Consider the following 24004-nt stretch of genomic DNA (forward strand, 5'->3'; position numbering starts at 1 on the left):
TTATATGCTATAATTTTATCAATAAGAGTAAACAAAGTGCCTACATTTGGGAATAAATTATGTGCAATTGCTAGGGTATATCATGTTCTGGGATGACAATGGTACCTATGTGGCAAAAAGGTTATATCACGTCCAGATGAGGTCCACAGTAGACAAGTTCTTTAAACCACACCCATTTCTTAATAATCTGGACTCTGAAGTGACAAACATTCCATCTACTCTGGTTCAACATGCAAGGACTAGTCACATGACCTCCCACATAAGGCCTAGTGGAAAGAGCTGCTGAGGACTACAGTATGTGGCCTGGAAGCCACTTCGCAGCAATAAATCTACCATATAAAAGGGGAGCATGATCCTTTGTTGTAGGCTAGCTGGCCCTGCCAATAGGTGGATGTCAATGAATATAAATTACATATGCAAAATAATGTGAATAGAGATAAAATAGGAAGTATTGAGTTCCATATTTTGACCCTAGATAAGCCCAACATTAAAAATGTTTTAGAAAATATTTTAAAGAAATTTAAAGGAAATAAAGCAGGATTCTAGAAAAAGACAAATAATTCACTGAAATATAGCAGCACATGACTCTAAATTATTTATCTACATTAGTCAGCTGTATGAAAAAAGGCTCCTTACTAACTTCAAAAATTTACATGCTCTGCCCTTTAATATCCATTATCCAAAAGTACTATTTTGTCTCTACCAACATTTTGCTAGCATGAGGTTCAGCTGTAATATATCCAAAATGTTGGATTCCTTAATAAAAACTTGGTGATAGAAAGTTTGGGTTTAATATTTTAAATGTCATGTTTAAAGTTAAGTGAATTCATAGCAGAATTGATCATTAGAAATAAGTTTAAGAATAATAATAATATTACATTTTCTAAAATGCTAAGAAATAAAATTGATTACTTAGAGAGGGAAGTATTTAGAACAAGAAAAATGCATTTGATGAGACTATCAAAAACAAAACATGTAAGACAGTAATTAGGTTCATCACATCACCTGTCCATCAAACATCAACTACTTTAAAAAGGTCTAAATAATAAGTGAGAATAAGTAAATTAGGCACATTTTGTTATAGTTTAAATATCTAGCACATCTTTCCCAGTATGAGGAATCTTTAAACTTCCTTATCTTATAATAAAACTATCCTATTGTCTGAAAAAATAAAAAGCTGCAGCTCCAAAAATGTTATTGGTACAGTCGAATTTCTTTAATTTGCCAGTATTTTTGAATCGTGCTTCACCATGTAACAACGTAGAAAGAATGATTGGTATTAAACACCACTATCTTCACAACTCATCCATTATTAAAGACACATACATTTGTTCTTACAACTGAGAAGAGATAAGACTTTATCTATACCATTTTTTTAATTAAAACTTTATTTCCTTAAAGCAGTTTAAGGTTCACAGAAAAATTGAGAGGAAGGTACAGAGATTTCCCATATACCCCCTGCCCTTACATATGCATAGCTTCCCCCATTATTAACATCCCTTAACAAAGGGGTACATTTGTTACAGTTGATGAACCTACATTGATACATCAGAATTTCCCAATCTCCATAGTTTACATTATGGTTCACTTTTGGTGCTATGCGTTCACTGGGTTTAAACAAATGTATAATGACACGTATCCATCATTATGTCAATATACAAAGTAGTTTCACTGCCCTAAAAATCCTTTGTGTCCCACCTATTTATCTGACCCTGTGCCCTCACCCCAATCCCTGGTAGTAACTGATCTATGGTCTCCATAGTTGGGCCTTTTTCTGAATGTCATATAGTTGGAATCATATGCAGCCGTTTTTGAGTGGCTTTTTTGCTTAATAACATGCATTTAATATTCCTCCATGTCTCTTCATGGCTGATATCTCATTGTTTTTTGGTGCTGTATACTATTGCATTGTCTGGATACACTACAGTTTATCTTACCATTCACATACTGTAGGGCACACTGGTTGTTCCCAACTTTTAGTTGTTTTGTGGATATATGATTTCAACTCAGTTGGGTAAACACCAAGGAGTGCGATTGCTGAAACACGGTTAGATTATGTTTATTTATGTAAGAAACCACCAAACTGTCTTAAATCCTCATTAGCAATGAACAAGAGTCCCTGTTGCTTCACAACCTCACCTGTACTTGATGTTTTCAGTGTTCTGAATTTGGGTCATTCTAATAGATATGTAGTGGTATCATGTCATTTTATTTTTTATTCCCTTGATGATACAATGTGGAGTATCTTTTCATATGCTTACTCCCCACCTATATATTCTCTTAGGTGTATCTGTTAAGGTCTCTGGTACATTTTTAAATCATGTTGTGTCACTTGCTATTGAGTTTTAAGAGTTATTTGTATATTTTGGATAACATTCCTTTATCATATGTGTCTTTTGCAAATATTTTCTCCTGGTCTGTGGTTTGTCTTCTACTTCTCTTCATATTGTCTTTCACAGAGCAGAAGTTTCTAATTTTAATAAAGTTCAGCTTATTACTTATTTCACGGATTGTGATTTTTGTGTCATATATAAAAAGTCAGCAATGCTTAAGGTCATCTAGGTTTTTCCCTATGTTGTCTTCTAGGAATTTTATAGTTTTGTGTTTTATATTTAGGTCTGGGATCCATTTTGAGTGAATTATTGTGACAGATGCAAGATCTGTGTTTAGATTCTTTTTTTTTTTTTTTTTTTTTGCATTTGGATGTCCAGTTGTTCCAGCACCATCTGTTGAAAAGACTACCTTAGCTCCATTGCCTTTGCTTCTTTGTCAAAGATTAGTTGACTACATTTATCTTTCTGAGCAATCTATTCTATTTCTTTTTTTTTTTTTTAAGATTTTATTTATTTATTTGACAGAAAGAGACAGCGAGAGAGGGAACACAAGCAGGGGAAGTGGGAGAGGGAGAAGCAGGCTCCCCATGGTGCAGGGAGCCCGATGCGGGGCTCGATCCCAGGACCTTGGGATCATGACCTGAGCCGAAGCAGACGCTTAACTATTGAGCCACCCAGGCGCCCTTATTCTATTTCATTTATCTATTTGTATATTCTTTTGCCAGTACCATGTTATCTTGACTACTGTAGCTTTATTCTAAATCTTGATGTCAGGTAGTATCAGTTCTCCAACTTTGTTCTTCTTCAAAATTGTGTTGGTTATTTTGGGTCTTTTGCTTTTTTCATATAAACTTTAGATTTAGTTTGTCAATGTCCACCGAGTAACTTCTTGGGATTTTGATTTGGATTGCATTGAATCTATAGATGGATTTGATAAGAACTGACATCTTGACACCATTGGATTTTTCATCCATGAACATGGAATATTTATTTATTTAGTTATTCTTTGATTTTTTCATCAGTTTTGTAGTTATCCTTATATAAACGTGGTACATATTTTTTTAAATTTATCCCTAGTATTTCATTTTGGGGGTGCTAATGTTAATGGCAGTGTGTTTTGTTTTGCTTTCATTTTGACTTATAATTTACATATAACATTGTGTAAGTTTAAGGTGTACCATAGGTTGATTTAATATATTTATATATTATGATATGATTATAACTTTAGATTTAACTAACACCTCTATCATGTCACATAATTATTATCCTTTTTTTGTGGTGAGAACATTTAGGATCTAGTTTCTTAGCAACTTTGAAGTATATAATACAGTATTGTTGACTATAATCACTTTGCTATACATTAAATCTTCAAATCGTATTCATCTTCTAATTACAAGTTTATGCCCTTTAACTACATCTATCCAGTTCCCCAACCTCCAGCTCCTGGTAACCACTGTTCTACTATCTGTTTCTACAGGTTTGGCTGTTTTAGATTCCAAATATCAGTGATATCATAGAATATTTATTTTTCACTGTCTGGTTCATCTCAATAAGCATGATGTCTTCAAGGTCCATCCATGTTGTCAGGAATGGCAGGATTTCCTTCTTTATCACAGATGAAAAATATTCCGTGTATGTATACATTACATCTTCTTTAACACTTCCATTTACAGTGCATGAGGGTTCCCTTTTCTCCATACCCTCACTTACGCTTACTATCTCTTATCTTCTTGATGATAGCCATTCTAACAGGTGTGAGGTAATATCTCATTGTGGCTTTAATTTGCACTTCCTGAATGATTTAAGTGATGTTGAACATTGTTTTCTGTATACATTGGCCATTTGGATGCCTTATTTGAAGAAAAAATGTCTATTCAGTTCTTCTGACCATTTTTAAATCAGATTTTTTGTTATTGTTGTTATTGAGTTGTCTGAGTTCTTTATATATTTGGATATAAACCCCTTACTGATATATGGTTTGTAAATATTTTCTCCCATTTCTGAGGTTGCCTTTTCATTTTGTTCATTGTTTCATTTGCTATGCAGAGGACTTTTAGTTTGAGGTAGTCCCACTTGTTGATTTCTGCTTTAGTTTAGTTTAGTTTTCTTTTTACCTTATCTGTGTACTTTTATTTCCTTTTCTTGTTTTCCTGCATTAGCTAGAACTTACAATATGATGTTGAAACACATTGCTAAGAGAGGATATCCTTGCCTTGTACTTGATCTTAGAGGGCAAGCTTTGAGTTTCTCACCGATAAGTATGATATTAGCTGTAGTTTTTTGTAGATATTTTTATCAAGAAGAGGAAGTCCCTCCCATTCCCAGTTTACTGAGTTTTTATCATGAATGGGTGTTGGATTTTGCCAAATGCTTTTTCTGCATCTATTGATACGATCATGTGATTTTATATATATACCAATTTTAAGTCAAGAACAAGCTGTAACACTTGATAATTCAAAATTACTAATATCTAAACAGTATTTTTTTACTGGCAAGGGTGAGATCATACGGGTGTCAAGATACATTGTTTGAAGCAGAGAAATTGGTACACCCTACTTATAGGGAATTTGACCATATCTATCAAAATTTAAATATATTTTCTGTTTTACTTAGGAACTCAACTGCTAGGAATTTGAGGCAAAAATATACACACAAACATATGCAAAAATGCATGCTCAAGAGTGTTGTAAGTAGCATATAAGACGAAAAACTAGAAATAACCTTAATGTCCATTGATCAGACACTGTTTAAATAAATTTTGGTACATATATGTAACGGGTATCTTTATGGCCATTTAAAGGAGTATGATAAAATCCATATGCTGAATCGCAAACGTGAAGAAAAATAAAGTTAATAAAACAAAGAACAACAACATACATAAAATATTCCCATTAGGAGATAATTATGTTTGTATGAATGTGTGCATATAGAAAATTTGTGCAAGAGTGGGAGTGAAACTGAGTGGCTGGTGAATGAAAGAATACAGTATGCACTCCCTTTTCTATCATATGAAGTTCTTTTCTTATCTACATGTTATTTTTGTAAGATTTTAAATTTTAAAAGTAAAGAAAATATTAAAAATTGGTATCATTTATAGCATCTTTATATAATATTTTCCTACCTTTTCACATTTAGCTAATAAATGATCATGGTTTTTCTCTGTTCATTCAAAATAGTAAATTATAACTATAGAAATAGATTTATATTTAGAAAAGCAAGAATCATCATTGCTCTTAATAGGCAATTAATTTTAACCTCCTTAGAGACAAAGGATGGGATATTATTTTAACATAAAAAGCATCTATTTAACCTATGAAAATAGAGCTACCATATGACCCAGCAATTGCACTACTGGGTATTTACCCCAAAGATACAAATGTAGGGATCCGAAGGAGTATGTGCATCCTGATGTTTACAGCAGCAATGTCCATAATAGCCAAACTATGGAAAGAGCCAAGATGTCCATCAACAGATGAATGGACAAAGAAGATGTGGTGTATATACACAATGGAATATTATGCAGCCATCAAAAGGAATGAAATCTTGCCATTTGCAACGACATGGATGGAACTGGAGGGTATTATGCTGAGCGAAATAATTCAATCAGAGAAAGACATGTATCATATGATCTCACTGATATGAGGAATTCTTAATCTCAGGAAACAAACTGAGGGTTGCTGGAGTGGTGGGGGGTGGGAGGGATGGGGTGGCTGGGTGATAGACATTGGGGAGGGTGTGTGTGTTATGTTGAGCGCTGTGAATTGTGCAAGACTGTTGAATCACAGATCTGTACCTCTGAAACAAATAATACATTATATGTTAAAAAAAAAGAAGAAGAAGATAGCAGGAAGGGAAAAATGAAGGGGGGGAAATCGGAGGGGGAGACGAACCATGAGAGACTAAGGACTCTGAGACAAACTGAGGGTTCTAGAGGGGAGGGGGTGGGGGGATGGGTTAGCCTGGTGATGGGTATTAAAGAGGGCACGTTCTGCATGGAGCACTGGGTGTTATACGCAAACAATGAATCATGGAACACTACATCAAAAACTAATGACGTAATGTATGGTGATTAACATAATATAATAAAATAAAAAGAACAAGAAAAAAATAACCTATGTAATTAGCTCTCTTTCTATAAATCAGAAATCTAAGTAATGTAATTGGACTTTGAACCTGAGTATTTTAGTCTTCATCATTTAAAGATGTTGGCGTAGGAAACATTAAGTTCCATCTAAACTACCTCTTTAAAAGTTACCTTCTTCATAAATTATCCAGGTTTTCCTTTCTTCCAAGGTCACTATCCTCTTGTTTATTTTGGAAACCATGCTTCATTAAGCAATATTTGAATCCTCTTTGTTGCATTTTTTTTCTCTCACTGTTTTCCCTGCATAACAGACATTCATGAAGCAAGAACTGGATCGCAGAGAAAATTGTTTACATGTAAATGAATGCCTTATGATCATTGTTTATAGTATGCAATCAACTGAGTTTTATCTATCCCCTGTGTCATTACAGTGTAGGCTTCTTGCAGTTGGCTGCTCATATTGCCCTTCTCTATTAACCAGCATAATTCAAACCCTGTTCTCACAGCTGAAATCTAGGTATCAGGAGACTGAGAAGTATACACAGAAGTACATTAATTAAAATCTTTACAAACTTCAAAGCCAGTATGCTAGAAAAAAATCTCCACTCAGATTCAGCATTTCCTTCCTCCAAATACAAGGAGCAGCTAAGCTAAGCAGAAGTGTACAAGTCTTTGGGCCCACTAGGGAAATAAGAGCTATCTGGAAAGATAGGAAAGGACTTACGTATAGCCAGTTGTAAATGACACTATTAGAGGAGGAATTTAGTACACATGAATACTTCTCATATATTTTGGAGCTATTTGGTCTGAAGTCCCTCTTTTCTAGACAGTGGTAAATGTTATTAACTAGAAAATCATGAGAGGTAGTGAATTTGTTCAAAATATAGCACCTTAATAACCTCCAGGAAAGCAAAGTTATGTTTGCTTCCTTGTTATTTCCCTGAAGTATCTGTCCCTCACATTTTTCCCGAACACAAACATAACACATTGTTCCCATTCTCCCCATTCTCAACTGGCAAAATCATATAACTCCTTTTACCTGAAAAACAAAGTAACCTGAAATTTCACCTCCAATAGTCATGTCAGATGTCACCCTTTTTTTTTCAAATATTGTGTCAACTGCAGCTCAACCTTAAACCATTAAGTATATAAACAAATTAATAAAGGTAGATAAAAAATGTCAGATGTCACCCTTTTTTTTTCAAATACTGTGTCAACTGCAGCTCAAACTTAAACCATTAAGTATATAAACAAATTAATAAAGGTAGATAAAATTGTTTTTCATGTGCTATGGGTACAATGATAAAGGAGAATTTAATTCTACCTTGTGCTAGGAAATGTGTGGGAGAAAGCTGGGTAGAGATTTCTCAATAATTAAAGTTTATTGAGTGCTTACATTGTGCAAAGGGCTTTACACAAATTATGTCTTTAATTTTCACAAAAACAAAGGGGAATAGATAATACAATTATCATCTATTTTATAAACAAGAAAACTGAGTCTTGGGGAGTTTAATAGGCTCAAAATCATTTTGCTACCAAGAGATGGAGACCAACTTCAAAGCCAGTCAGTCATTTCAAATTACATACTAGAAACCATCACGCTAAAAGCCTCTTCAGATATGGAGTATCTGCCAGAACAAGGAAATAAATGGACAGAACATTTCCTAGGAAAAAATCTCAGACATAGCAAAAGTCTATGATTATAAAATATATAACCCATTTAGGAAAAAGTTGTAGTAACTAACCCCTACACAATGCCTACTATGGATTAGGTACTGTTAAAATTGTTTTTGTATATTAACTTATTAATCGTTAAATCAACATCTTCAGAAAGTACCATTATTCTCATCCCTACTTTACAGAGAACTGAAGCACAGGGAATTCAATTAACCTGCTCAAGATCACACAGCTAGCAGAGTGGGGCTCTGGCTTCTGCGTTCTGTTACATCACTCTACACAAATGAACTTCCTACTGTGATAAGACTGCAATGTGCCACCAGGAGGAGGTTGCAGAGGATGTTGTAAAGCTACCTAGGTCTGGGTATAAGGGACTATGCTGGGGATTTTGGACTTTAATCAACAAGCCCCTGATTTTCAACAAGAGTGGAGATAATATGATAGGAATGATAAGATGTGCTGTGTATTAAAAATATAGTCAGTGTTGTCTTATTTTTATATTTGAGAAACATGCTTTTTGCTTTTGCCAATGTACAGCACCTGAAATAAAAGCTGACCACATTATAATGACTGATCTAAATGTTTAGTCTAATGAATTAAATTTTCTTCGTATGAGCAGTACTCAAGTATCTAGGGATTATGCCCTCTTTTTTCTTTTTTAAATTTTATTATGTTATGTTAGTCACCATACAATACATCATTAGTTTTTGATGTGGTGATACCCTCTTGAAGGTGATATCAGAATACAGAGAATCTAAGAATTGCATGTTCATCAAAAAAAAAAATGTGGATTAAAATATGCTGAGAAATTGTACATTAGGCAAGAGTTACTCAGTGATTTTTTTTTAAGATGTATAGGGTTGTTGTAAGATAAAATGACTTAACATCTATAAAATATATAGAACTGTCTCATTTATATGACATCTTTATAAGTATAAATATTACGTACCAAAATATATAATATAATAATTAAAAGAACAAATTCTGGAACCTCAATAGCCAGGATAAATGTCCAAGTCTTTCACTTGAGCAAATTATGTAAATTCTGTGCCTTGGCTTTTATCATTGGTAAAATGGGGGTAATAACTTTAACCCACTTCACCTCACAGTGTTGTGAGATTAAATTAGTTATGCATACATATGCAAGCATGTGTGGGTGTATATATATGTGTTTGTGTGTGTCTATACCTATATGCATAATTCTGCACTTATATATACACATTGGAAAAGTTCAAGAAATAATGGAACACGATTAACTTTAGGTATTGTTTGTGTTTTAAAGAGTTAAACTAATTCATTATCCAAAATACTATGACCTCTATTTAAATGTAATTAATATTAAAAAATAATGTAAACTATGGATTTTGGATGATAGTGATATGTCAGTGCAGGTTTATCAAATATAACAAATGTACCATCCTGGTGGGAGTTATTGGTAATGGAGGAGGTTATGCATATGTGGGGACAGAGGGTATATGGAAATTTTCTGTAAGTTTTGCTCAGTTTTGCTGCAAACCCAAAAATGCTCTAAAAAATGAAGTCTATTTTTAAAAAAGTGTTGTAAAACCTCTCTATACTATATACTAACTGAAAGATCTATGGACAGTAAGTACTAAAAATGCTATATAAACATCAATTCATAAAGATACACGCAATTATCTGTTCATAAACATATAATTAATTTATAATTATAAAAAGAAATGTATATATATAAAACATAAACTTGATTCCAAAACCTAAATCTCCCCCTTTAATCTAGCTAGCTAACTAGCATCTTTCTGTATAATTAATCTCAAGCAGAATACTGAGAATCTTGGAGCTTCAGTTTTTGTTTCTATAAATTGGGCATAATAATCTTTAGTCTAAAACTTTTAGAGTGTTGTAAAAATATATAAATTTAAGGCATTAGTAAAAAACTTTGCACATATTAAGTGTGCAGTAAATGCTGCATTTCATTCTCCCTAAGGGAAGTACCAGTGCATTCATATACAACATAAGCTAAATCTTACATAAGTACAAGGAGTGTTATTTTAAAATAGTTATGAGTTCAATTTCATTCAACAAATACTTTTGAGGGCGCCTGGGTGGCTCAGTTGGTTAAGCGACTGCCTTCGGCTCAGGTCATGATCCTGAAGTCCCGGTATCGAGTCCCGCATTGGGCTACCTGCTCAGCGGGGAGTCTGCTTCTCCCTCTGACCCTCCCCCATCTCACGTGCTCTCTCACTCTCTCTCTCATTCTCACTCTCTCAAATAAATAAAATCTTTAAAAAAAAAAAACAAATACTTTTGAGACTTCACTATAAATTAAGCCCTGTGATTAAATCTTTCCATCAAAAATATTAAAACATTACAACAATGGAAATATAAATACCATAATAATACATTTAATAATTATATAAAGAAATTCAGATCTTTCAAAAATGGCCATTAAAATTATGAATGCTAACAGTGCATAGTTTAAATAGAGGAGTTTTAGGACTCACATTCTTTTGACATCTATTTTTAATAAATAGCATTTTAAATTAGTTTCATCATTCTTTTATTTAATGCCTTATTACAAGGCCCAAAGCATTTCCTTATTGATTCTTTTTCAACCTTTGGTGTAAATGGAGCAGAAATTAACATAGCTAGTTTTGTCCTACAATAACTTCTTCAACCTTACTCTGTCGTGTTATGCCAAAACTTTTTTTTTTTTAATATCAGCAGCATCCATTGACTGGGGCCTGAAACACGGATCTAGAAATAGTGTCAATTATCTGCAGCTGCACAGGCAGCAAAGAGAGCATAAAACACTAGACTTCTCGCTCACAATGTGCAAAAACAATGAAACAAAAACCCTCAGCTGTAAGCACCTCCAGAGCTCTTCCCCATGATAACAATATAAAGTGGGTAATTTTCAAAGCCCGGCAATCCCATCATATATTTTATATCAAACATCTAAGTTTTAGAAAACATGATGCAGTTTAAGTTTTTCTGATTGATTGTTCATAAAACCATTCTGTCTTAATTGGTGATGATAATGCTAACAGAAAACCAGCACAAGCACACAGGTGTCACAGTTGTTTGAGGCCAATTCTTCACAAAAATGTCTTTAGGAGACAAATAGCCAAACATGTGATTTTCAACATGGCTTATTTGGAGAGTTTACACCCCTCTCCACTTTGGCAATAGTGTTCAAAGCTAGTGTAAAACACATCATGAGCCTCCCGATCAATCTATTTCTCCAATTTCAAAGACAAGTATTGTTAATTAAAGCATTGTCAATTGTTTCTATTATTTACAAATCTAAGGCAAGGGTCTACTAGTTTCCTAAAACCAATTGTTAGGGACTGATCTCTTCCTCATATCTTTATATACTCCTCTCACTTTTTTTGTTGGCAATTATTTGTTTATTCATTCAATCAATACATTTATTTTTTTTTGAGGTCAAATTGGTATATAAAATTACATAATTTTCAGGTATACAAAATTATACTTTGATATCTCTATACACTACAAAGTGAATACCCCCAAAGTCTTGTTACCACCCATCACCACAAAATATACCCCCTTCACCCATTAGGTAATCATTAGTCTGTCTCTGTATCTGTGAGTTTGTTTTTGTGTTATTCTGTTTATTCATTTGTTACATTTTTTTTAGATTCTGCATATGAGTGAATCATACAGTATTTGTCTTTCACCATCTGATTTATTTCACTTAGCATGATACCCTTAGGTTCCATGCATGACAAATGACAAGATTCCATTTATCTTTAGGGCTGAATAGTATTCCCGTGTGTGTGTGTGTGTGTGTGTGTGTGTGTGTGTGTGTGTACCATATCCTCTTTATTCATTTATCCATCAGTGGATACTTAGGTTTTTCCATATCTTGGCTATTGTAAATAATGTTGCAGTGAACATGGACATCCAACCATCTTTTCAAATTAGTGTTTTCATGCTATTCAGATAAAGACCCAGAAGTGGGATAGATGGATTATATAGTAGATCTATTCTTAATTACTTGGAGAATTTCCATATATTCTTAATAATTTGAAGAATTTCCATACTGTTTTCCATAGGGATTGCAACAATTTACATTCCCACCAACAATGTATAAGGGTTCCCTTTTCTCCACGTTCTCTCCAACACCTGCTATTTCTTGTATTTTTGTTAATAGCCCTTCTAACAGGTGTGAGGTGATATCTCATTGTGATTTTGATTTACATTTCCTTAATAATTAGTGATTATGAAAATTTTGTCATGTGTCTGTTGGCCATCTGATGTCTTCTTTGGAAAAATGTCTATTCAGGTCCTCTGTCCATTTTTAAGTTTGTTTTTTTTTATTGTTTAGTTGTATGAGTTTTTTTATATATTTTGCACATTAATCCCTTATAGGATAAATGACTTGCAAATGTCTTCTTCCATTCAGTAGATTGCCTTTTCATTTTGATGATGATTTCCTTTGCTGTGTAGAAGCTTTTCAGTTTGATGTAGTCCCATTTCTTTATTTTTGCTTTTGTTTCCCCTGCCCTTGGAGTCAGATCCACAAACTGCTAAGATGAATGTCAAGGACCTTCTCACCATGTTTTCTTCTCAGAATTTTATGATTTCATGTCTTACATTCAAGTTGTTAATCTATTTTGAGTTAATTTTTGTGTGTGGTATAATGCAGTCATCTAGTTTCTTTCTTTTGCATGTGGCTATCCAGTTTTCTCAGCACCGTTGATCAAAGACACCATCCTTTCTCTGTTTTATGTTCTTGACTCCTTTTTTGTAAATTAATTGTTCATACACGTGTGGGTTTATTTCTGGGCTCCCAATCTTGTTCCATTGATCTGTGAGTCCACAACATACTGTTTTGATTACTATAGCTTTGCAGTATATTTGAAATTAGGGAGCATAATACCTCCAGTTTTGTTCTTTCTCAAGATTGTTTTGGTGGTGTCATATAAATTTTAGAATTATTTGTTATATTTCTGTGAGATTTTCGTAAGCATTTTATTGAATCTGTAGATTGCTTTAGGTAATATGAGCTATTTAACAATGTAATTCTTCCAGTCAATGAGCACAGGATATCTTTCCATCTTTTCTCATCTTTGTCACTTTCTTTCATCAGTGTATTACAGTTTTCAGAGTATAGGTCTTTCACCTCCTTGATTTAATTCATACCTAGGTATTTTATTCTTTTCAATGCAATTTTAAATGGGATTGTTTTCTTAAGTTCTCTTTCTGATAGTTTGTTATAATGTGTAGAAATGCAATAAATTTCTGTATATCAATTTTGTATCCTACAACTTTACTGAATTTGTTTATTAGCTATCTAGGTTTTCTTGGCAAGAACTTTAGAGTTTTATGCATATAGTATCATATATCATTTGCAAATAGTGACAGTTTTATTTCCTTCTAATTTGGATGGCTTTTACTTCTTTTTCTTACCTTATTGCTATGGCTAGGACTTCCAATATTATGTTGAATGAAAGTAGTTGAAGGAATGAAAATCCTTGTCTTATTACTGATCTTAAGGAAAGACTTTCAGTTTTTCACCATTGAGAATGATGTAAGTTGTGGATTTGTCATATACAGCCTTTATTAAGTTCATTTCCTCTATATATACATTTTGTTGAGAGTTTCTATAATAAATGAATGTTGATTGTTGCCAATTTTTTTCTGCATCAACTGAGATGATATGATTTTTATCCTTCTTTTTGTTAACGTGGGTATTATGCTGATTGATTTGTGGATGTTGAACCATTCTTGCAATCCAGGAATAAATCCCACTTGATTGTGGGGTATAATCCTTTTAAAGTATTGTTGAATTTGGTTTGCTAATATTTTGTTGAGGATTTTTGCATCTATGTTCATGAGAGATATTGGCCTTCATGTGTGTGTGTGTGTGTGTGTGTGTGTGTGTGTGTGTACTGTCCTCTGATTTTGGAATTAGGATAAGACTAGCCTCATAAAATGAGTTTGGAAGTATTCTTCCTCTTTAATTGTTTGGAAGAGTTTGAGAAGAAAATGTATTAAATTTTTGAATGTTTGACAGAATTCACTAGTGAAACCATTGGTCTTGGACTTTCATTTCTTGGGAGATTTTTTATTACTAATTCACTATCACTAGAAATTAGTTTATTCAGATTTTCTATTTCTTCATAAGTCAGTCCTGGAGGATCATGTGTTTCTAGAAATTTATCTATTTCATCTAGGTTGTCCAATTTGTTAATATAGACTTGTAGTACTTTTTTTATGATCCTTTGTATTTCTATGGTATCAACTGTAACTTACTCTTTTATTTCTGATTTGATTTATTTGAACCTTCTGTGTTTTTTTTTCTTAGTCTAGCTAATTCTTTGTCAATTTTGTTCAAAGAACCAGTTCTTAGTTTACTGATCTTTACTATTGTCTGCTTACTCTCTATTTTACTTATTTCTACTCTGATCCTTATTAATTCCTTCCTTCTATTTAACTTTGGAATTCATTTGTTCCTCTTCTTCTAGTTCCTTTAGGTGTAAAGTTAGATTTTTTTATTTGAGATTTTTTTTCTTTTTTCTTGAAGTAAGCCTTTATTGCTATGAACTTCCCTCTCAGAACTGCATTTGTTGCATCCCATAGATTTTGGTATGTCCTATTTTTGTTTTCATTTGCCTCTAGGTCTTTTTTTTTTTTTTTTCTCCAATTTATTCAATGACCCTTTGGTTGTTAAATAGCACATTTTTTAATCTCCACATTTTTATGTTTTTTTTTTTCCTGTTTTCAATTTGTAATTGATTTCAGGTTTTACTCCACTGTAGTTGGAAAAGATACTTGATATCATTTCAACGTTCTTGAATTTATTGAGAATTATTTTGTGTTCCAATATGTGATCTACCCTGGAGAATATTTCATGTGCACTTAAGAACAATATATATTCTGCTACTTTTGGATGGGATGTTCTGTATAAAGTCTATCTGGTCTAATGTATCATTTAGGTCTGATGTTTCCTTATTGAGTTTTTGTCTGAATAATATATGAAATGATGTAATTCTGATGTTAACATCTCCTACTATTATTGTATTGCTGTCAATTCCCCCCTTTAGGTACATTAATATTTGCTTTATATATTTAGGTGTTCCTATGTTAAGTGCATAGATATTTAAAATTGTTATATCTTCTTGTTGGATTGTCCTCTTTATCATCATGTAATGCCCCTCTTTGTCTGTTATACAGTCTTTATTTTAGTCTATTTTCTCTGATATGAGTATAGCTACACCAGCTTTCTGTTTCCTTTTGCATAGAATATCTTTTTCCATCCCTTCTCTTTCAGTCTGTGTGTGACCCTACTTCTAAAGTGAGTCTTGGGGCACCTGGCCAGCTCAGTTGGAAGAGCATGTGACTCTTGATCTTGGCGTCATGAGTTTGAGCCCCACACTGGGTGTTGAGATTACATAACTAACGAGTTAACTAACTAAATAAATAAACTTAAAAAAATAAAGTTAGTCCCTTGTAGACAGCATAATAGATGGATTATGTTTTTTTTTTCTTTTTGTCATAAAAAAACATTTATTTGTTAATAGTATCTTTCACTTCCATGACATCTGAACAGGCTTTCAACTCTTTAAAGACTGACCTTAATATAACAATATTACAGGAGATAAAATTTACATTTTTAAATACAGATAGTAAAAAGTGAGAAAATGTAATGCTACATTCCTTAATATCCATGAAAAAAATTTAACTCAAGTTTAAATACTTTTTATTTTATTAAAGAAAGTATAAAATACTGAATTCTACATTTTTAAACACTATTATTTTAAGAATCACTTATTTCTTCATAGTGCCAGCATGTTTCCCATACTACCATATATCTTGAGATCTCCTCTCAGGAGGCTGGTACCATTTTTCAACAAGGGCATTAATAATAAAACTTCTGGGGTTTTCCTTGGGGTTTCCTCAATTTTTTCTCCATTTCTTTTTTCAGTTTATTCACCTCATACCTCCTGGCCATTGCCACAAGATCCTCTGGGATACTCTGTTGCGCTCTTTCCAGAATATTAATTAACTCTCCAGCAACCCCCTAGTCATTTATAGTGAGGAGAATAATAGATATCCCAGTTCTCCCTGCTCTTCCAGTGTGCCCTACTCTGTCTCCCTGCTCTTCCAGTGCGCCCTACTCTGCACGTATTCTTCGATGTTCTGGGGGAAATCATAATTATAGACGTGTGTGATATCAAGGACATCAAGACCCCGAGATGCCAAGTCGGTGGCAATCAATATTCTTACTTTACCTGTTTTAAAGTTTTCTAATGCCCTCTCTCGGTCGCTCTGCTCCCTATTACTGTGAAGGGATTCCACTGATATATGTCGCAGAATCAGGTCACTTGATAGGTGGTCAGCAACAGCTTTTCTGCTGACAAACACTATGACTTTGTCTTTGGGAGACTTGCTTTTTAGAAAAGTTTGGATATGAGAGCATCTCTCTTCTTCGGTGGTGACAATTTTGTTTTGTTTCACGGTACTTACTGCCACTACATCCAAAGTACAAACATATACAATCATTGGCTCTTTCAAATAAGTCTGTGCAAGTCGACAGACAGCATATGGCCACATTGCACTTGTCATAATAGTCTGCTTGTCTGGGTGCACATCTAATAAAATCTTCATTATCTGGCGTTCAAATCCCATATCTAGCATCTTGTCAGCTTCATCTAAAACCAAGTAGGTTACATTTCTGAGGTTAACAAAGTTATTCATTTGTAGATCATTCAGTCTTCCAGGAGTTGCAATAATAATATCTACTCCTTTTTTCAGATCTTGTATTTGTCCATTTCTATCTCCACCGCCATATATACACACACTTTTGAGGCCTTTATATGAATACTTAGAACATTCAGCTTCCACTTGAAGTGCTAACTCGCACGTAGGTGTAAGGACTAACAGGCCGGGTCCATTTCTTTTTCCACTAATTACAAGCTGTGAATCCAAGTGTATAAATCCGGGCATTAAGTAGGACAGTGTTTTCCCAGTTCCAGTTGGGGTTACTCCTATAAGATCTACACCTTGTAAAACTATCGGCCATGACTGCGACCGGATCGGTGTTGGCTTTTGAAAGCTTGCCTTTTTAATGTTTTCCATAACCTCAGGATAACACTGAAAAGCATCCTCTAATTTACAAGTAGGATTGGGTATACGACGCTTCTCCCCTTCTTTCAAGTCATCACACATTATAATTTTCTTTCCTCCAAGTGTCTACTTGCACTTGTGACATTGAACTTGTTGCTTCTGACTCCAGGTAAAGGTTTTTCTTAATTGGTGGTAAATCTTCCCACTTTTTTTCCCCCATTTCAAAGCATCTTCTCAAATTTGATCCCAATCAATGGCTGATTCTCTGTAACATTACTACCTGTCTTTACATCTCTTCCAACAGAAGGTTGGAATGCAACAATATCAGTTCTGAGTTTTGAATTGTAATTTTCTTGTTTTTTAACAAGATTATCTATCACTGTTTTGGCCTTCGCCTGCATCACCTTGTTGCCAAAGATTCTGACCTCTACTTCTTCTGAATGACCTTTTATTATCTGTATTTTCTTTGGATGTTTTTTATTTTTGACCCTCCATGACTGATCACAGGACCGACCCACACGTTATTCAGTCCAAAGCAAAGCGGCGGTTCTCGGAGGCCAACGGCCACAGGTTGCTGGAGGCCGGAGGGGTTCCTCCAGCCTCCACCTCTGCCACCCCTACCGGCCTCCTGACCTCTTCGATTTGGGTCCTCCGTCGGCCTCCCTTCCAGAGCACGGGACACTGCCAAGTTTCGCCGGAAAGCAACAACCCATGAGGAGGCGTTGGTGCCTGCTTCTTGCTTCGACATGGTTCCGTGAGGCAGATCCAGCGCGTCCGACGTCGCTCCCATCTGGCGCTGCACCACTCCACGGTGCCGTCGTAGAGTCTTCTACCGATGGATTATGTTTTTTATCCATTCAGCCCCTCTATGTCTTTGATTGGCGAGTTTAGTCCACTTACATTAATAACAATTATTGATAGGTATGCACTTATTGCCATTTTGTTAATTGTTTTCTAGCAGTCTGTTCCTTTTTCTCCTGTCTCTTCCTTTGTGGTTTGGTGATTTTCTTTAGTGTTATGTTTAGATCCTTTTACCATTTTCTTTTGTATTTTTACTATAAGTTCTTGCTTTGTGGTTACTGTGAGTTTCACATATAACATTCTATATATGTAACAGGTGGTTAAGTGATTTTTTTTTATATAGATCTTATTTATTTGAGAGAGAGAGAGAAAGAGAGAGCAAGAAGGAGAAGCAGACTCCCTGCTGAGCAGAGAGCCCAATGTGGGGCTTGATCCCACAACTCCAAGATCATGACCTGAGCCGAAGTCAGATGCCCAATAGACTGAGCCACCCAGGTGCCCCTAAGTTGATCTTTTTATATTATACATCCTTTAATTAGTTAATGTAGTTTTAGTTAATTTTACTACTTTTGTCTTTAACTTTCATACTTGTCTTATAATTGATTGATTCACTATCTTTACTATGTGTTCACCTTTTCCAGTGAGATATTTTACTTTCATATGTTTTCTTGTGATTAATTAGGGCCATTTCTTTTCTACTCACAGAAGTCCCTTTAACATTTCTTGTAAGGCTGATTTAGTGGTGATGAACTTCTTTGCTTTTTGCTTCTCTGGAAAACTCTTAATCTCCCCATTTAATTCTGAATGATAACCTTACAGGGTAAGGAATTCTTAGCTGAAAGTTTTTTTTTTTTTTTCTTTCAGTATTTTGAATACATCATGCCACTCCCTCTGGCAAGCAAAGTTTGTGTTGAAAATTTTCTGATAGTGTTATGGGTTTCCCTTTTATGTAACAAGTTGTTTTCCTCTTGCTGCTTTTAAGTTGTTTTTTTTTTTTTCTCTTTAACTTTTACGTTTTAACTATAATGTGCCTTAGTGTGGATCCCTTTGTGTTCATCTTGTTTAGAACTCTCTGGGCTTCTTGGACCTGAATGTCTGTTTTCTTTCCTGGATAGGGAAGTTCTCTGCCATAGTTTCTTCAAATAAGTTTTCTGGACTTTTCTCTCCTTTCTCTTTTTTACACCCCTATAATACAAATGTTATTCTGCTTAATTCTTTGTCAGAGGTCCTTTAAAATAGCTTCACTTTAATTTTTTTTTTTTTTTTCCTGCTCTATCTGGGTGAGTGTCATTGCTTTGTTTTCCAGCTCACTGATCCATTATTCTGCTTCATCCAATTTCTTGTTGAGACTCTCAAAGGTAATTTTTTAGTTTAGTTATTGTATTCTTCAGCTTTATATTTTTTTGTTTGGTGCTTTCTTATATTTTCTATCTCTTTGTTGAAGTTCTCACTGTGTTCATCCATTTTTCTCCCAAGTTCAGGAAGCATCTTTATGACCATTCCTTCAAACTCTTTATCAGGTAAATTGCTTATTTGTGCTTCATTAATGTCTTTTGCTGAGGTTTTGTCTTGTCTGTTTTTTGGAAGAGTCTTCTCTTTCCTCATTTTGCCTGACCCTCTGTGTTTGTTTCTATGTATTAGGCAAATCAGCTACCTCTTCCCATCTCAAAGGAGTGGCTTAATGTAGGACATAACCTAATGTAGGAGATAATGTAAGGCTTAGAAGTGCTATCCTGCCTGGCAGCCAGAGGCATCCCCTGTGTGAGCTGCTGTTGTGAGGCTGCAGCTACAGGATGGGAGTGGGCAAGGATCTCACCGGCCCAGTTGTAGCATGTGGTTGTGTGACATAGGGGTCGGCATGGCTCTCACTCGAGCCCACACGTGATGTGTGGCTGCAGCATAGGAGTTGGTGGGGCCCTCAGTAGTGCATACCCTCTGGTGCTAACAGGTTAGAGGGAGAGTTCTAAGATGGTATCCACCAGTGCCTGCATTTGCAATGAGTTTGCAAAAATGGTACCTAACAATGACTTTGTCCTCAGAGAGAGTCCCAACAAGTTATCGTCTTTCCAGCAGATGCTTTAAGATCAGTAATTACATCTCCTTCACATATATTTTAGGTACTTTCAAACAGTTGATTTTGTGCTGGATCCTAGGACAAACCAAATGGTTTTCTTGGATGTAATTCCCATTTGTTTTGAAAGCAAGGCATTTGGGGCACTCATCTGTCCTGTGAAAGATCTAGGGGCTGGGGTGCCTGATGTAGAGCATAGATCTTTCACTTCTTAGGGAAAAGTTCTGTATTTTTGAAATCCATCCTGATTATGGATTGCTGTTCCTGTTTTGTGTGTATGTGTGTGTGTGTGTGTTTGTTGTTTCCTAATGTACCCTTTTCTCCGTTGCTGTGGAGGCTCTGTTAATTCAGTTTTTAGGTCTTTTTCAGAGAAAATTATTCCATATGTAGTTGTAAATTTGTTGTGTCCACCAAAGGAGGTAAGTTCAGGATTTTCCTACACTGCCATCTTGAACCCTTCTTTTTCAATGAATTTATTTAAAGATGTTTGTTGATTGACTCTTATGTCCTTTCCAGACTATCTTTAATCAATAAGCACACGGCACACAGAAAAAAACTTCAAACTTAGATTATCTAGGTTGACCAGTTCAATTGATCAAACTACTCAATTTTCTTCTCTTAGCTTATTCAAAAATAAAAGCTATCTTAATACATTCTCCAAAGAAAATATATACTAGCCAGCATGTCAAGTTGAGTATAAAGTAGTAAGTAAGACATAGACACTGCCTTCATGAAACTTCCTGTCAGTTGAAGGAGATTAATGTTAGACAACTTATTACAAATGTAATGAGTATTTCAAAATGAGTTCAGGGTTCTAAGGTAGTGGGAAAATGGATGTGTCATCTAGTTTGGGAGGGGTGGGAAATTAGGAAAACTTTGAAAAATAAGATTCTCCCTACAAAGCAAATAGAAAATTCCATTTTCTCTTTTATGAGATCAAGAAAAGAAAAAAAATTAATAAGCTGTTCCTTTAAATAAAAACAGTAGTAATTTCTAATCTAAACTATGTAAGTGGCCAGAATTGATTAATTAAACTGTTTTCCTTGTTTTCTGTGCCCCATCCCCATATCACACACACAACCCCCAGATTTAAGACCTGCTTTATTTACATTAGCCACTTTTATTGATCAAACTGCTTGGTAAAACTCTCCTTCCCTAAGTGTTGAATAAATATTCACTATGCACTGACATCCTCAAAGCGAATAAAACATACCAAATATTCATCTTAAAATCAATTCTTTGGAAACTAGTTATTTATTTATCGAATATAGTGTGTATTGAGTGCAAATTTTATAATAGTGTCTATTAGAAATAGAACAGGGCTAAATACTATTTACATAAAACACTTGGAAGTCCACCTACTGAAAACATAGTAGTCTCCCCCACTGCCCCAGCCCCCTACTACACCACAGGCAGAGATGGCAATGGTTCTCAATTCAAGAAACGTCACCTGTTTATATTAAAGAAATATTCTAACTATTGGTTCTGAGGCTTTATCATGTTAAGAAAGTTTCTTTCTGTCTGTAGTTATGCGCTGTTTTTTTCTTAATAATTTAGAGAAGCAGTGAGACAGCACAGTTGTAAAAAGCATGGACTTTGGTGTCAGTATATATAGACTGAAATCAATGCTCTGAAAATTCCCAGCTCTGTGATCTTGAGTCAGTTACTTTAACCTCTCCTGGCTTCAGTGTTCAGCAGTTGTGGAAAGGAAAGAGTCCCTGCCCCAAGCATGAGATTAACTGTGAGTTCTTCAGTTGCTCTTTGACTTGGTTCAAGGGACCAGGGGTGAAATGGCCAATGAGGTGTTAAATGTGTGTAGATGAAAATCCTTCCCAGGGTCTCTGAAAGTTGTGATAAAACAGTTTTGGCTTTTATATGAAATGAATTGACTAAGTCTCTGCAATTTAGGTGAGGGATTATACAGGAATTCATTTCAACACCACCCTTGTATCGATCCCTCAAGTAAAAATCAACTCTTCCCCATCCCGTTCATACATACATTTGCATATTAATATTTAATTTTTTGATGATTAATTAATATGAATCCAAGAAATGCAGAACCTTTTTGAAATCCTAAGGAAATAAATAGAAAAATAAAATTCTGGCCTGAAGTTTTGGTATCCCTTGATAAAATTAACATAGAGGACATGATTGAGTAGGGAATATATTGCTGATAATTCTGCTTTCCCATTCTGTGCCCTCCCACAGTACATTGACTTTATAGCAATGCTATTTCCTAGAAGTCTTTTACACTTCACATCCCCAAACTGTTGTTCTCTTTCTTCCTCTCTCTCTTACTTCTGCAAGTACACTATTGGTATGCCATGATTCTTTTGTCCCAAGTGAACTCATTCCTAAACTCTTTATCTTGGTTGCATTAGCCTGCCTTGGCACTTGAAATCTGCCACTGTTGATGTGGCATTATGGAATAAACTCTTCTACTCCATTCAGCATGTAATAACAGGCTTTATGCATATGTGCTTTTATATCAATAAGAAAAGTCAACCAAATTTAAATTTTGCCATTTTCTAGAAATGTTACTTACATTCCTATCCTCTAATGCTTTTAATCTCTGTTGGTGTGTTTGAATAATATACTTTAGAGTAAGTACACTGAAGTCAAAATGCATTTAATCTCTGAACATACCCAAATAGTGAAATTCCCTTGCTCATTTGATGTAAGAGCAATACAGGTCTGATATCACAAAAAAGAATGTTCTCATAAAGAGAATTTTTTTTAAAGTAATAAAGGGAATGAATATACCTTCTTGCTTCAGTCAGTTACCCAGTGATTTCACTTTTGGTTATGGCATGTTTCAATCCTTAGGACTCAGCATGAAACTACACAGGCTATTTCTAAATTACTGATCCTTTTCAAAATAGAGCATATCTGACAGAAGCAGTGATATCATTACAAAAAAAAAATATTTAAAGCCCTTTCTTCTTTTTAAATTTTGTGTCAGCTTCCAGACTACAAGGACTCCACCAGTATGAGTGGAGTATGAGTATGAGTGCTTCCTTAAAGGAAGATGTCCTCAAGGATTTTAGGTCCATGTTTCTATATTGTGACTTTTCATCTTTTTTTATGAACATCTCTCATTTTTTTCCTTTAACTTTTTTTCCAATTCTTCCCTAAAGAAAATATCTTTCAAAAGGCATAAGCATAAGTATTTAGAGTGTACCAAAATTATACTTAGTCTTTAAAATGGAAAAAGTGTAACACTTTACCCAATCTTCACAAAATCCTCTTTATTCAATAATATATGCCTAAATTCTGTAATCTATAGTAATTCTGACTGATTACAATGTTTAACCCAAGTGAATCATAGTTGTATTAACCAAGCTTCTAAAATTGTTTCAATAAACTCTGGATAAAAGCTTAGCAGATATTGCCAAATATTTACACTCTGCAGTTATTCATGGTAAAGAGTACTATTCAATCAGTGGAATTTAATTTAATAATGTTTACCTGTGTGTAAGCCTCCGGTGACTAATGCAGACTGCAGTCTGAGAATCTTGAGCAATGCATACTTTATGGCGACTACATTTCATCTTTAGGCATGGATCTTTAGCTGGATCTAAAGCTAAAAAAAATTGTTCAGAAAATATTAAGATGTGTTTCTGCAAAATGGAGGTATCTAATCTCATCAAACAGTTTGATCAAGGAATTTACATAGCAGTTCAGCTCTAAATTTTCTTCACATTCTTCCTCTTTTAAGAGATGCTTCTATTTCTACCTGCCTAACTCAGAGTTCATAGACGGCTGCAGTTTAGTTTTATTTATTCTATTCAGAAGCTAACATACACCCCTATGAACAAACAATGTGTAAACAAAACAAACTTTAAGACCAAAATTTTTTTTTTTTTTTTTTTTTTATTTGAGAGAGAGAGAGAGAGAGAGAGAGAGAGAAACAGCATGAGAGGGGATAGGGTCAGAGGGAGAAGCAGGCTCCCTGCCGAGCTG

General features: G+C 34.5%; 1 protein-coding gene and 1 pseudogene across 3 annotated transcripts in view; both read right to left on the reverse strand.

The window, feature by feature from the left end:
• Positions 1 to 24004, reverse strand: part of SPOCK3 (SPARC (osteonectin), cwcv and kazal like domains proteoglycan 3) — a 478511-nt gene that overhangs the window by 249078 nt on the left and 205429 nt on the right. For all 3 annotated transcript variants that reach the window (XM_032413151.1, XM_032413152.1, XM_032413150.1), the window contains one exon: positions 23510 to 23624. In XM_032413151.1, coding sequence (XP_032269042.1) covers positions 23510 to 23624 — 115 coding nt within the window. The remainder of the gene's footprint in view (positions 1 to 23509; positions 23625 to 24004) is intronic.
• Positions 15427 to 18127, reverse strand: LOC116637602 (annotated as a pseudogene).

Source organism: Phoca vitulina, unplaced genomic scaffold (genome assembly GCF_004348235.1).
Source record: "Phoca vitulina isolate PV1807 unplaced genomic scaffold, GSC_HSeal_1.0 scaffold14, whole genome shotgun sequence".
NCBI lineage: Eukaryota > Metazoa > Chordata > Mammalia > Carnivora > Phocidae > Phoca > Phoca vitulina.